The sequence below is a fragment of the Lepisosteus oculatus genome, chromosome 5 (assembly GCF_040954835.1).
Source record: "Lepisosteus oculatus isolate fLepOcu1 chromosome 5, fLepOcu1.hap2, whole genome shotgun sequence".
Lineage (NCBI taxonomy): Eukaryota > Metazoa > Chordata > Actinopteri > Semionotiformes > Lepisosteidae > Lepisosteus > Lepisosteus oculatus.
This window is the reverse complement of record NC_090700.1, coordinates 47,014,695-47,028,219: the sequence shown is the minus strand read 5'-3', so window position 1 is coordinate 47,028,219 and position 13,525 is coordinate 47,014,695. Positions and strand designations below refer to the sequence as shown.

The 13,525-nt window shown below is 41.0% G+C and overlaps 1 protein-coding gene across 7 annotated transcripts in view; it reads left to right on the top strand.

Moving 5' to 3' along the window:
• Positions 1-13,525, top strand: part of tjp1a (tight junction protein 1a) — a 147,741-nt gene that overhangs the window by 23,002 nt on the left and 111,214 nt on the right. For 4 of the 7 annotated variants that reach the window (XM_069190550.1, XM_069190548.1, XM_069190547.1 and 1 more), the window contains exons 1-2: positions 162-598; positions 7,793-7,925. In XM_069190550.1, the coding sequence (XP_069046651.1) occupies positions 432-598; positions 7,793-7,925 (300 nt within the window). In that variant the 5' untranslated portion in view covers positions 162-431. Of the gene's footprint in view, positions 1-161; positions 599-7,792; positions 7,926-13,525 lie in introns of those variants that run through there. The other 3 variants (XM_069190545.1, XM_015343135.2, XM_015343136.2) reach the window with 2 other exon arrangements.

Genomic DNA, 13,525 nt, shown 5'->3' with positions numbered 1-13,525 from the left:
TTCTGTTTTTTTTTTTTAATTTTCCAAAAAGGACACAAGCGCTCTTCTGTCCAGGAGCATCTTCTGCGGTGGGAGTGTGTGGGGTGGGGCGGGGGGGAAAAAGAAAAAAAGAAAGGTCTTTACATTATTCATTTGCATCTTTTCTCCCTCTCTCTCTTTCGCCTACCTCACGCACGGACGTTCAGCGCCGCGGCATTGCGAGAGTTTCAGCAAAAGTGCTGGGAGCGAAAAAACAATGTTCAGGTCCTGCCTGTAATTGAATGGATTAGCAATCTATTCTGAGAGCTAATGAGATTAAAGTGTCATTGTTGACATGGGGCGCTACAGCGTGGCACCTTTTGTTGAGCTCCTTGGGGAGTGTTTGTCCTGTCAGTTCCTCTATGCTGGAAATGGCGTTCTGATGCTGAGCAAGGGAGACGCAGAAGAGGCGGATGCCAGGGAATAAAAATTGCATGATTACCTACGCTGGCTTGTGGTGTGGAATTGTAGAAGCGGTGGACAAAATGAAATATCAGAAATATCTGACTGTTCTGCAGATGGCTTTGGGAGTGACTGCCTCCAACAGAAACAACCTCCTTCCTTATAAAAGACGGATGTGGTGAGTATGCATTTCAGGGGATAAATATGGGATGCTGCCGGGGAGAAATATACTGGCCGTATCAGTGTTATCTAATGATGAGAGGGATGCACACTGCCATTGTGCTCCATTCACACTGCAGAATTGGCTTGTTAGCTTTGTCGGGGAAGGCGACTCTATCATCTTTTGTTTGGATAAGATGCAGACACGAGCCTGCCTTTCTGTTTCGTGCTGCAATTGTTTTAATTGCACAGATCTGGAGGTCTACATGCAGAAGGCAGTGTGTTTGTCTGCGTGGGGGATCTGAGCAGGCACTGCCCTTTATTAGCAACTAGCATGCATGATATCATTCTTCTATTTTTATTATTAAAATGGAATGTTAGGAAAATTGTTATTTCTGCATAACGCTGTACATTCTGGCTAGGAAATGCAGTAATTGTTTCTAATAAGGTGGATGGTTATTTGAAAATCACACAATAGAAGTAGAATAGCATTCCATTTTAATGTAATGATCAATTCTTTGTATCAATTATATCTGCACATTAATATTTTCCATAACATAAATCAATTGTATATGTACCTGTGTATATACACTTGCATTGAAATGTTATTCTTTATTAAATACGTGTTTAAAATGCAGGCATATCGTTAAGTTGAAAGGAAATTATAATGCACTGCTGTCTTAAAATATTAATTCATTCTGTATTAAGTTAATCTGAATAAAATATGGCATAAAAAAATTCTAGTGTTTTTCTTCATTTGCTATTTTTATTTAGTTTCAAAGGTTAAATAAAGTGAAACAGTTCTTGGACTGCACACTCACTAGTCTCTTTATTAAAGCATTACAATAATAATTTTATAGTTGTCATCTATCTATGTATATAGCTATATCTACAGTAAACATTATAATACATGCTAAGCATAATAATTCTTGTATTTAAAAAAACAACTGTATGAGTCATACTCACTAATCTAGAATGATCACACAGTTGTGGGAAGAAATGCTTTTCGCTTAACAAATTGACATTTGCTGTTGTTTTTTATGTTTGGTATAATTTACCATTTCCAAATGTTTAATCTAATCATTTAATCATTTAATCATTTATTTTGGTGCATTTTTTAGTGTATTTTTAGTGTATTTCTGTAAAATGAGAATCATTATTACAAATTATTTCTGTAGACAAAATTCTATTATAAAATGTAATGTTTCTCACAAGAACATATTGTTTAAAGGTGAAATTTCAAGTGTAATTATTCTGTGTACAGAAAATACTGACAGGTGATCTGATACATACAGTATGACCAACAGGTTTTATGCAGGCATATCTTAAATAATATCTGTGATCAAATATCCAGGATAAAGAAGTAGAATATGAAAGAAAAGGTCTGGAAGGCTGATTTCCCAAGGACTGTTGGGAAATTCGTGAGATGTGGGTCCTCACAGGAGCCTGTCATTTCTGATCAGGAGCAAACGTTGACAGATTTATCATTGTGACACTGTTTCTGTAGGAGCCCCTGGGTCTTAACACAGGTTTGGATAAAGTTTATTTTAGGTTCTAAAATATTCTTAAGGAATAATGAGAGGCTAGCAGATTCTGCTGTGAGTGGGTCTAAACTAGAAAGCCTATTGTATGTCAGCTTCCAATAATGTATGTCCAGATGTCTGTTTCCAGTTTGCAGCATAATGTGGCCGTTGTTAAATGATGCGTGAATTCTCCCCTAACAACATGTAATGATCTGATTGTTACCAACAAAGAAATATATTACCAGTATTTGATCACACATCAAGGACTTTTGCAAATGCAGTCATTATGTTATGTGATCGCATACAGTATATACAATGGGCTTTGACTATGAGCTTTTATGTTATTGGGTGATTAACAGCATCCACATTACTTTGTTCAAAACAAAATTAAAATGGCTATCCCAGCAGCAGACCTTAAATGTTGGTGGTCATATTTTCTTTCTTTATATTTATTATTTTTAAATCAATTTTTGTCATGAGTTGTTTTTATTTTTAAATTAGCACATCCCTCCTCTGCTGCTCATTCTGATCCCCTATTTTTAATGGTTCATATTCCTAACTGGGCAGATTACTATTCAGCAGGCTTTTTACAGTCTTTAACTTGAGGTGTGTCCAGATCAGGTCACCAGAAGAGTGAGTTCATCAGGTCTCAGCACTCTACTGCAATAAAGGAGTCCTTTGTACATCAATGCAGCCTTGTTGTTCTAGAGTAGAAACCAGGGTGGGTAAAGTGAATGAGCTACTTCTCCAAAAACAAGCCAATCCTTCCAAGGCACAATGAAGGCAAATTGACAGCCAACGCAACTGAGTAAGGTCACTCTGCTGTGCCTCAATAAAGTGCACTAAGGGTGGAGGGGAGATTTTAATTTCCTTTACGCTTGTCACATCGATTTCTGTATGTCTACACACTGTACATAAACATACTGCATATAATGTTCAAAATCAGATCTTGAGCAGTATGCCTTACACTCAGTGGTCTTTGAAGATAGAAAGACTCTTATCGTGATGAAATTCTGTCTTCACCACTGGTATCACACAAACGTAGACGGGTCATGAGAAATAATGTTGCCACACTGAGGCTTCGTGTCCAATCTACTTGTTTACTTTTCCTTTGATGAATCACGGTGTTTGTATCTGGAGTTGATTGCAGCACTTAGTTTACACTCAATTAAAGCTCCGGCAACCTGAAGGACAGATAGAGCTGAAGTACATGATTGTCCATAGGTTCGTTATCACACCATACAGCTGCTGAACAGATGGTCTTCCCTGCAGCTGTCCTTTCTTCTCACAATGAGTGGGTTGTTTAAATCTAGGTAAAAGGTTTATAGTCTGTTACCCAGTCTAAGGCAGTGTTTAAACTAGGATTTTATTTCCAGATTTCCATTTCCACAATTTATACTAGAGATGTGGGTGGAATGGTGGTGCAGGGGTTGGCATTGCCACCTTGCAGCGCTGGGGCCCTGGGTTCAATTCCTGAGTGGTTAATTGGCCTTGGTGTGACTGTACAGTATGTGTGTCTGTATCTGTCTGCCCTGCAATGGACAAGTGTCCCTTACTGAGATAGGCTCTGTCTTCCCCACAGCCCTGAACTGGATAAAGCAGATAGAAAATGGATGCATTTAAACTAAACATGTTGTATGTAAGTAAGAAGTCTACAGTAGAATGCAATGTATGTAAGTCTATAGTAGAATGCCTTTTAAGCTTGAGTTCAGGTAGCACTGAAAATGCATGGAACCCCTGACCTGCTCAGTGTAATGTACAGTATGGCTTCCTGGAGCTCATACAAAACTCTGAGACAAACCCCACATTCTAGCAGCCACTGGTATTAGGGTGTATTAGGTTTCTATAATGATGTTTTTTCAGGGTTCATTGGGTTAACACCCCTCCACCATCCCCTAACCCCACCAGCAAGTCCGCAACCATAATGAGGAGAGGAGTTCTGATTTCCTCGTCCATTTTGGCCTGGCAGGTTAAATGTTAAACTAAACAAGAGATAGATAGGCTGATGTAACATTGATCTGGTGGCTCTAGTGAATTACTGGTCAGTCAATAAGCAAGAACCATTCAGGAAACAAGGACTGTACAGGGAAGCGGTTGCACTGAACTACTTAATGAAAATGCTAATGTAGCTGAGTATGTTATATTCAAGAATCACTGGTTTCATTTCATAGCAACTACTGCCTGATTTCATACTTAGCAGACATCATCTGAATTCGAGTCTGGTAGGCTCATTGAATTTATAACCAGCTCCAGATATTTTGTGAGATTTACAATTTGTGGTCATAATTCCGTGATTCTATATATATAAAAATGTGCTTTAAGTAAGGGGCATCATGAAAAATACAGATTGAAGCAGGAGGTCCTTGACCCTTTTAATTTTTTCTGAATAAAGAAACGACAGTTTTCCGAATGGTAAGCACGTTATTGTAGATCCAGGTTAGCAACAGCTGCTGTAAGACTGTTTATTTCTCTTCATTCATCACAAAGTGGGGTGAGGGAAATCCTAGCCACTGGTATTTTCTCAGTTGCATATATTCATTGTTATCTTTAAGGTTTGTCTTATCAGAAGTATGTTTAATTTTATCTATTACAAACATATACTGTGGTGTACATCATATCCAAGCTAATCAACTGTTGCAATACATACTGTACAGTAAGTGGGCACCACACGTACTTGTGTAGTTGTAGCTGTTTGAATATGAACACCTTGATTGCTCTGCTTTTGTGAAAATAATTCAGTTTTATTTTTATTTTTGCTGCAGTGCTTTGCCAGAGACATTTGGCCTTAAGCTCTGTGTGTTTAGCAACATCCTGGAAGTGTAGGTGAGGGATCCTTAAGTGATGGACTGCTGAAAATACCTACGGTACAGTACACATGCATATATGCCAGGAGTCCCCGTCAACAACACTTACTGTCCATTCATAAGTCATTTGATCAAAGAGGAAAATCTTGGTTCCAGTGCTTAGACTCCCACAGGAGCCTGTTTTCCTGACTGCACAATGTAATGTTACATGAAAGTGGCTGACATGACCTTTGTGGCAAGGATGAGCTCACGCGCCAGTGATCCTTATGCACAGGTCACCCTCCCACTTCCCCACTTCCACTAAGAGCTCTGCAGGACTAATCCACCCACCTTGCTATGACCATTTCCACGCCACCTTCCCAGTTCCTGCAAAGCTCCGTGATTTGATCTGTATTTTGTTTTGCATTTTGCAAGGTATTTGCATTGGAGGTGCTGCGCACAATGGCAAATAAACCCAAAGATGCATCCGTTTTGTCTCCTTCCTCCTTCAGCGCAGTGAGGCAGGAGAGAAATGAAAAAAATGATACTCGGATTTAGCCATTTTGTTTTCAGCTAGAAATTCTGTCTTCAAATGAGTGTTTCACAAAAACACTAGTTTTCATCCTTGAATGCTGTGTCCTTAAAATACATCTTCGCCTTCTGTTGCTTTTGTTGAGGTCAAGGCAGTAGAAGTGAGCAGCTCGACAGGTTTCCCAAAGCAGACAAGAGGCACAGAATGTGTGCTTGAAGGCACTAAATATTTATGGCAGCCGGAGCTAGTAATGGATTTTTGTCTTTAGTGCTTCAAGAAATAGTGCCAGGAATATTTCAACATGTATCCTTGATTTCCGGAACCAACAGGAGATGAAACAGACTAGGGGACATTTCCTTTTCCCGAACTACTTGTACATTAGCCTGCTCTCTGTAGAAATAGCATTCTTCCTGGCGAAGATATTGCTGTGACAGTGCCAGAAATCCTACTGCTATAAATATACAGGAGTTGTGTTGTTTTGTGTTTTCTTATCTCTTAAATGCGGCGACCCCTTGTCCTTGCATATTGTGTAAACATCAAAGAACTGTGTGATTGTCCTTTCTTCTGGGTCTCTTGTGTTTGGCAGGGGAATAAAATTCAAGATACTTTCACCTGCAAAATATACATTTAACATTGTTCCTGTGGAATTGCTCACATTTTCATTCAGGAAATTTTCATGTCAAAAGCATGTTTTGTTAGCTTGTATTTTTATTTTTGTGAAGCATTTATATCAGACTTTAAAGTCAGGGATGTTTTTAGCTATGAGAACTTGAACGTTACTCCCAGCTCATATGTAGCATGATGTTACATTTTTTTTAGGTTGCTAGTTTCACATACATGAAAATCAGATTTCAAATGGAGCAAAACTCTGAAAAGTCTTGTTCTATCCTCACACTGTCAGATGAACCTTCTTGTCCTTGTGGATCGCCCATCAGCAACTTGGTTTTTCTACTTCCAAGCACTCAAAAATGCTTGGACATTTTGTTTTAAGGGGAGGGGACTAGTGATGCATATAGAATAATGCCCACAGCAGATGTAGGTCACTGAACATGGGATTGTTTTAAAAGCAGAGTACAGAAGTACAGTTTGTTAAACAAAGAATGAAATGCTGGTTAGATTGAAGCATTGTGCCATAGACTGAACCCCAGAAGGAGGGACTGGAAACCTGCTTTTCCTTCGGTCTTAATTATGTTTGCAGGAAAGTTACAGAAAAGGTTAAAAGGTCATTTAACCTTTGCTTTCTCTTCTCTGAAGACTGCCAAAAACACTCTCAATTTCACAGCAACAGCACAAGCATTTTTTGTGGGTCTCCTGCTCAGATTCACTGGTTCTCAGCATCACCTGATTTGTTGCTTCTCCTTTGGAAGCTACCAGACCAGGACTGTCTCCCTGCTGAGCATTCAGATTTATCCACCGGAGCTGGGCTATATACATGCTTTAACATTGTTTCTGGTTGCATTGAAACAAACGGGCAGAATTTCAGATCTCACGTTGCTATCTGACAGGGAGCCAGTTGGAAATGAGAGAGAGAAACATGAAATGAGATAAATGTGCACTTGCTATTGTGCAAAGTTCTTTCTTCAGAGCCCATACATTTCTAACCTTTCGGGTAAATAAAAGTCAAACGTTTGGAGTGAACCTACTTGTTTAGGTCAGAAAACGTTGTTATCTATAAATCTTTATCAGGACAACTAGGCAAGGAAAATCTTGCATGAGAGCAAAGAATACTCCTGAATATGATTGTTAGTGTCACAATGTTTTTTTCATTTCTTTCAGAAAAAAAGCCTTTGTATTTGCTTCAGCATAGAGAACCATAGCCTTTTGTAAGTGTTGTTTAAAAATGTCCATATGTTAGTCAGCCAAGATGACCAAAATACATAGTTCAGCTAATAAAAAAGCTTGATCATAGATTGACACTAAATCTTTTGAGCATGACTGTACCCTTTATATTTATAACAGTACTGTTACAATGAAAAAAAACCAAGTTTTAGAACTTAGCTAGGGCAATAAAAAAGCCTCTTGAATCTTCTTGGCAGCTACTCTAAAGCTGCAGCCTTCAGTCTTAAACAGGCTGTTGACATGGCATGTCTGAGAATGAAATTTTGAAGGAATAATAGGAACGTCAAAGGATGCATGTTCTTTACCTAGTTTGTCCTTAGGCATACTGGTGACATTAAAAGCAATTATGCACACTTGCTTTGAATGCCACTCAATTCAATAGGGAACATTGCTCTTTAAAGAAGAAAGCATCCATGGCTTTTGTCTTTCATTACTCATGCCTGTAGCATGCTTCCTGACATTATATTGTATGAGACACAATGGTCTTAATTCCCTGTGCTAAAACTGATTAAGCGTTTGTGTGGCTGTTTCTTTAGGGTGACTCCGAGCTCAGATACCTCCAATGCAGCTGCCTCCTCGGGGAGCCAGGGTAAACCTTCCCTCAGACGGATCAAGGGCCGAATCCACAGAAGCAAAAGCCTTGACAGCATCGAGCTGCTGGACTCCAATGTAAGTCTGGTAATACTCTTCATAACTGCAGCTGTTCCATGTGCTGAAAGTGTCCGTGGATGCAATGTTCTTGGGGAAAGTAGGAATCTGTGAACAGCCTAGCTGAGCATGTTGTCTCCAGCCTAATGAAGCAGAGTAAGGACCGAACAAAGTAAAAATAAATATGCTGTTACACTCCTTCGTAGCTCTTTTTTAAATTATTTGACCATGCATTGTACTATAACGAAAAAGACTTGAAATCTCAACTGTTCAGAGGGGCCTTTTTAGTCCCCTTTTAATTATTTTCACCTATGTGAAGATTTACTGTTAGACACTGCGCCAGTTTCTTGCCCTTTGTGGAGGGGCTTGTTTTGGTTAGGGGAGTCTTTAAAGTTCACAGTGGTGTTTTTAACACAAACCAGCATGAAAAGCAAATGCACAAAATATGACCTTTTTTGTTGAGGTCAGATAAGAAGGTTTTCATTTCAAGTCAAAAGGTTAAGAAAATTCTAAAGCGAGTCCTGGGCTTGACAGCATGGTAGGGATGTGTTCTTGAAAAATGCACCATACAGTGAATCACTTAATGAAAGTGTCTACTGTTGTGTCTGGCAAAATATGTAATGCAGTTTTAAAGGCATTACATTATAAATTATTTTTTCAAGTCTGCTTATGCACATAACAGGACATCTTTGATGAAACTGGCTGTTCGCGCCCCAGGTTAACACTTTGTCAACTGATCTGCAGTTGCTCACTTGAACATGTTTACCTTGAACCTCAAAACAGTGCAAATATATCGCCATCCTGGATGATGTCCTTCCCTTGGGGTAGGTACAGTACATGCTGACATCACCTTGGACACTGATGGCTGTGAAACATCAGCAAGTTGAGCTGTTGGTCAGTTACTCACTGAAGCTCCTGCCAGACATGCTCCAACTGATGTCTTGCAGTCATGCTAGTCATCATAACAGGCAACCAGACCTTGCTAGCATTTTTATACATGGCTTTAAGCATGCTGGGATGTAAGGCATGAGTCATAACTTTTGGGAAGCCCTTGCTTTCATTATACTTGGTGTCATGAAAGCAATATGCATATTTTGTGTACTACACAAAACCCCTCTCCCCTGTCCACATAATTGGACAAAACCTGACAAAACACCAAGCATAAAATAGAGCAGACTGAACCCCCCCCCTAACTGGTAGTTTGGTATTCATATCATGCGATGTCCTGAAGCTGGTTATCATGTAAAGGAGTTACATCTGACTTTTGCTTGTAAATGGCTTTGGGCCACTAGAGAGAACCGCTTGTTTGCCTGTGTATGCAGTAAGGAGATATTCGATGTGTCATCAACACAAGTGGAAAAGGATACACCTGTAAAGCACAGGCCTGTCCATGTGTACAAGCGTGCACAAATAGATACTGTATGTGTCTGTGCCAGCAAACATTGTAACATTGTGCAAATACCCCCAAGCACGTGCATGTGATTAATAACAACTAAAAAAAAGCCGTGGGTGAAGTATTCCATATGGTTGCATTGAGTCGTCTCTTTTAAGTGGAAAAAAGAATAATCTTCCAAAATCAATCTATAAGCTGCTTGATTATGGTCCTAAAAAACATTTTAACAGTAAACGTCTTTACTGGTGTGAAAGCCGCTCAGTTTGTCTGGCTGGTGTCATTTCAGATATAGAATGGGGAAAGGGTGATTTTATGAATGATATATGCACAACTGTAAAGCTTTGTGAAAGGTAATGCTTATGACTTCCTTGGGCACAATTATGAGCTTCACGTAGTTAAGGTAGCCTATATAAAGTAAGCAGGATTGCAACAATGTTTTATGAAGGTATTTACTAATAACATTTGAAATGACAGATTGGGGAGTACTCATTTATACTACAGGGCACATTGTGAATTAATCTGTGTATGAAGCTTGTGCTATGCTGCAGCAGCACCCCAGTTGGGATTTAGACCTACAACCTTCTCATTACAAGTCTAGCATCCTAACCACAACTCCACATTGCTTATCGTTGTATTGTGTTTGTACCATAGTCTGAAATCAGCATTGCAGCAGTCAGACTTTTTCAAGCACTATAGAGAGTTGACAATCCTATGTGACCACAACTGTATATGAGCACTAAATTTAGGGATGGCAACATTTGCAGACCACAGCCTCATCAATTATTGAGTTCTTCAAGCTGAAAGCCTTAGTTAGAGCTTGGCACATTTTACAGGTGAATTAAAATGACCTGACTTACCTGCAGCTCAGTGCTAATCCTCTGAATTAATCCTTAAGAATAATTATGCAATCAACACATCAGTCATGTGCTACTCATGCAATTTCTCAAATAATGAGTGTAACGAGCGCTTATTAAGGTATTTTTGACTTAACATTCTTTCAGCAAGTCACATGAGATATGAGTATACTATATGCCTAAAAGTGCTTATCTGTGCAACCAGTAGGCCAAACCTCTGTACATAAATACAGTATGACTGACACTTGTGACAGATATGTGTAAGGGTGGTAGCGATCCATATGTTGTTCGTACTCTTTGTTGTCACGCCCTCTGTAGCCAGAGGGCGCTCCTACTCTGTCCTGTTCCTAGTTTCCTGTGATTTGCTGTCCTTCCGGTGTCTCTCTCTCTGGGGCTATATATTTCCGGGTCACTCATTCACCTTTGCTCAGCATTGACGTTTGGATGTCCTGAGACCTGCCCGGCACCAGGTCTCCCCACGTCGGCTGCCTGAGGGCAAAGGTTTCTATTCGACTCCTGAACTGCTGAGCCTGGGCTAATCCCCCGTTCCGCCACTACGCATAGGGTCTTTTTCCACTCTCCTGCTTCTCCACGGTTCGTCCCTTCTGACATCCGTGACAGAATGCTGAGCCTCCTACTGACCCCACGAGCGGCGCTTTTTTGTTTTTCTGCAGTTTTTTTTTCTCTCTGAGCTTTTTTCACTCAGCTCTCCTATTCATATCGTGGGATTCTTTTTCTGACTCCTGTGCCTGTGAGTGGGCTGCGGTCTGGTTTTTCTCGGGTTGTCTTTCCGGCATCTGTGATTGAATGTTGAGCTGGCCTTCCTGTCCTCATCGCTGGATATCACTCCGGTCATCCGTGCCTGGCTTTCCTTGGGTTGTTCACTCCGATATCAGCGATAGGGTGGTGAGCCTTTTTTCCCTCTCCCATTCTAATTGCTGGATATCAGCTTCCTGACATCCGTGCCTGTGAGCGGGCTACAGCCTGGCTTTCCTCGGGTTGTCTTCTGCCGATATCAGCGTTAGTTTGGTGAGCCTTTTTTGCCGTTCCTCCATTCTTATTGCTGGATATCACTCCGGTCATCTATGCCTGTGAGTGTGCTGCAGCCTGACTTTCCTCGGGTTGTCCACTCCGATATCAGTGATAGAATGTGAACGTGCCTATTGCCCAGTCTGCTGTATTATTCCCAGGTTTTTGTGTTTTTATTTTTGTTTTTTGCTTGGTGTTTTGATTTTTCACTTCCTGGTTTCCCCTTCTCTCTGGTCCCCCTGACCCCTGTGTTGTGGAACTCCTATCTGTTTATTGTGGTTTGTTACCCTGGTCTCCCAGGTTTATTTCTGTCTTTTTTTTTGCTTGTGTACTTTATCTTTTTTTTGTTTTTAGTCTCCAGAGCTCTACCTGACCCCCCTTTCCTCTACCCAATAAAGGTTTATACCCTGGAGGAGGGGGCAGCTATCAGCTGTTGACTCCCGGAGGTTTCCTTTCAGTTAAATAAGGTTTTTCCTCTTCCCAGTGCTGTGCAGCTCACTTATTTGTATGGGCGTCAGGAGTCGCCCATGAAGGGGGGGTACTGTCACGTCCTCTGCCGCCAGAGGCCACTCCTACTCTGTCCTGTCCCTAGTTTCCCGTGGTTTGCTGCCCTTCTGGTGTCTCTCTCTCTGGGGCTATATATTTCCGGGTCACTCATTCACCTTCGCTCAGCATTGACGTTCAGATGTCCTGAGACCCGACCGGCACCAGGTCGCCCCACGTCGGCTGCCTGAGGGCAAAGGTTTCTATACGACTCCTGAACTGCTGAGCCTGGGCTAATCCCCTGTTCCGCCACTACACATAGGGTCCTTTTCTGCTCTCCTCCTCCATGGTTCGTCCCTTCCGACATCCGTGACAGAATGCTGAGCCTCCTACTGACCCCACGAGTGGCACTTTTTGGTTTTTCCGCAGTTCACCTACGAGTGTGTCTTTGGACTGTGGGACAAAACTGGAGTACCTGTGAAAACACAGGGGAGAACATACAAACTCCATATGGATAGTGTTCCAGGTGCGAAATTTAACCCTGGGTCCCAGTGCTGTGAGGCAGCAATGATATCCACTGTCCCACTGTTCTGTCTGGTCCAGTAACATGTTATTGAAAATACATGACAGGTAAAATAATTATACTGATTAACATCTGTCATCATCAAGATTGATCGCCCTGGGGTCTATTGTGGAAGTCACAGACTAGTAGTGTGTGTGATCATAGCTGGAAGCAATACAAATTTGTACATCTGAGTACATTTGAACCAGGTTGAAGATCTTGTCTTGAAGGACTCGGTCTTCGTTTCTCTTTTAGAGACTGGACAAACCCATGCCCATACTAGTCTCTGAGAGAGTGGACAAGCATGTGTGTATTCACTGGTCTGTGATCCCAGAGTGCAACAGGTTGTCAGATAAAGGCTGGACAAGCATATGACTGTTCACTTATCTCTGAACCAAGGTGCCACAAGTTGTCCCAGCAGACACTGGACAAGCATGTGTCTGTTAACTGATCCCAAGGTGCCTCAATTTGCAAAGTTACAATTTGCAGCTATTCCCAATTATGTTAAATGAGGCAGATGTTTGGCGAGTAGACTGTCTATGGCGTTAGTGTCCCATTCACGTCCCGCAGAACAGCAGCTGTTACACGAGCAGCATGGGTTCCGGCTGGGATGTTGTTGATTCAGCGAAGCAAGTGAAGTCCCAGGATGTGGGAAGATCTCATGCTGTGCAAGCGGGTTGCCATCAGTCCCTGCAAGTGGATATCCGTAGCAACTTGATGCTTTGACCCAGACCATTACACTTGGACCATTACACTTCCCATTAATAGGTCTATTGTACATGGCAACGCCTTCGCTAAAGGACATGGCTCCACTGCTGGCAAGTCTGCCTGAGGCTAATTAGTCCACCAATAGCATGAAGGCATTGCTTCCCTGATAAGCGGAGTGTATTGGTTCCCTTCTACCGTATGCTTTACTTTATTGATTTTAACCAGGCTTGACATTCAACACTTTACATCAACTCATCGATTGTATTTAGTCATCTCTCTCATTAATGTATGGTCATGGTCAGTCAGAATCTATGTATCAATGTAATCAGATCATAATAATAATTTAATCAATAGCATGTAATCATTTCCCAAAATATATGTATTATTTTCTAAAACAAATTACATGTACATATATGAATATTTTTTGATGCTCAGGACTAAACGTACTGTTTTTGGTATAAGCTTCACCGTGGCGTACTTCTCAGGAATACTTTGCTGGGAATTGGTATCGGGTTTAAAAAAAATATTTTCACTCTCCTGTTGTTTATCTTTCCAATGCCCTCTCCATTCCCTTCCCTGTTCAGCTCGGCCG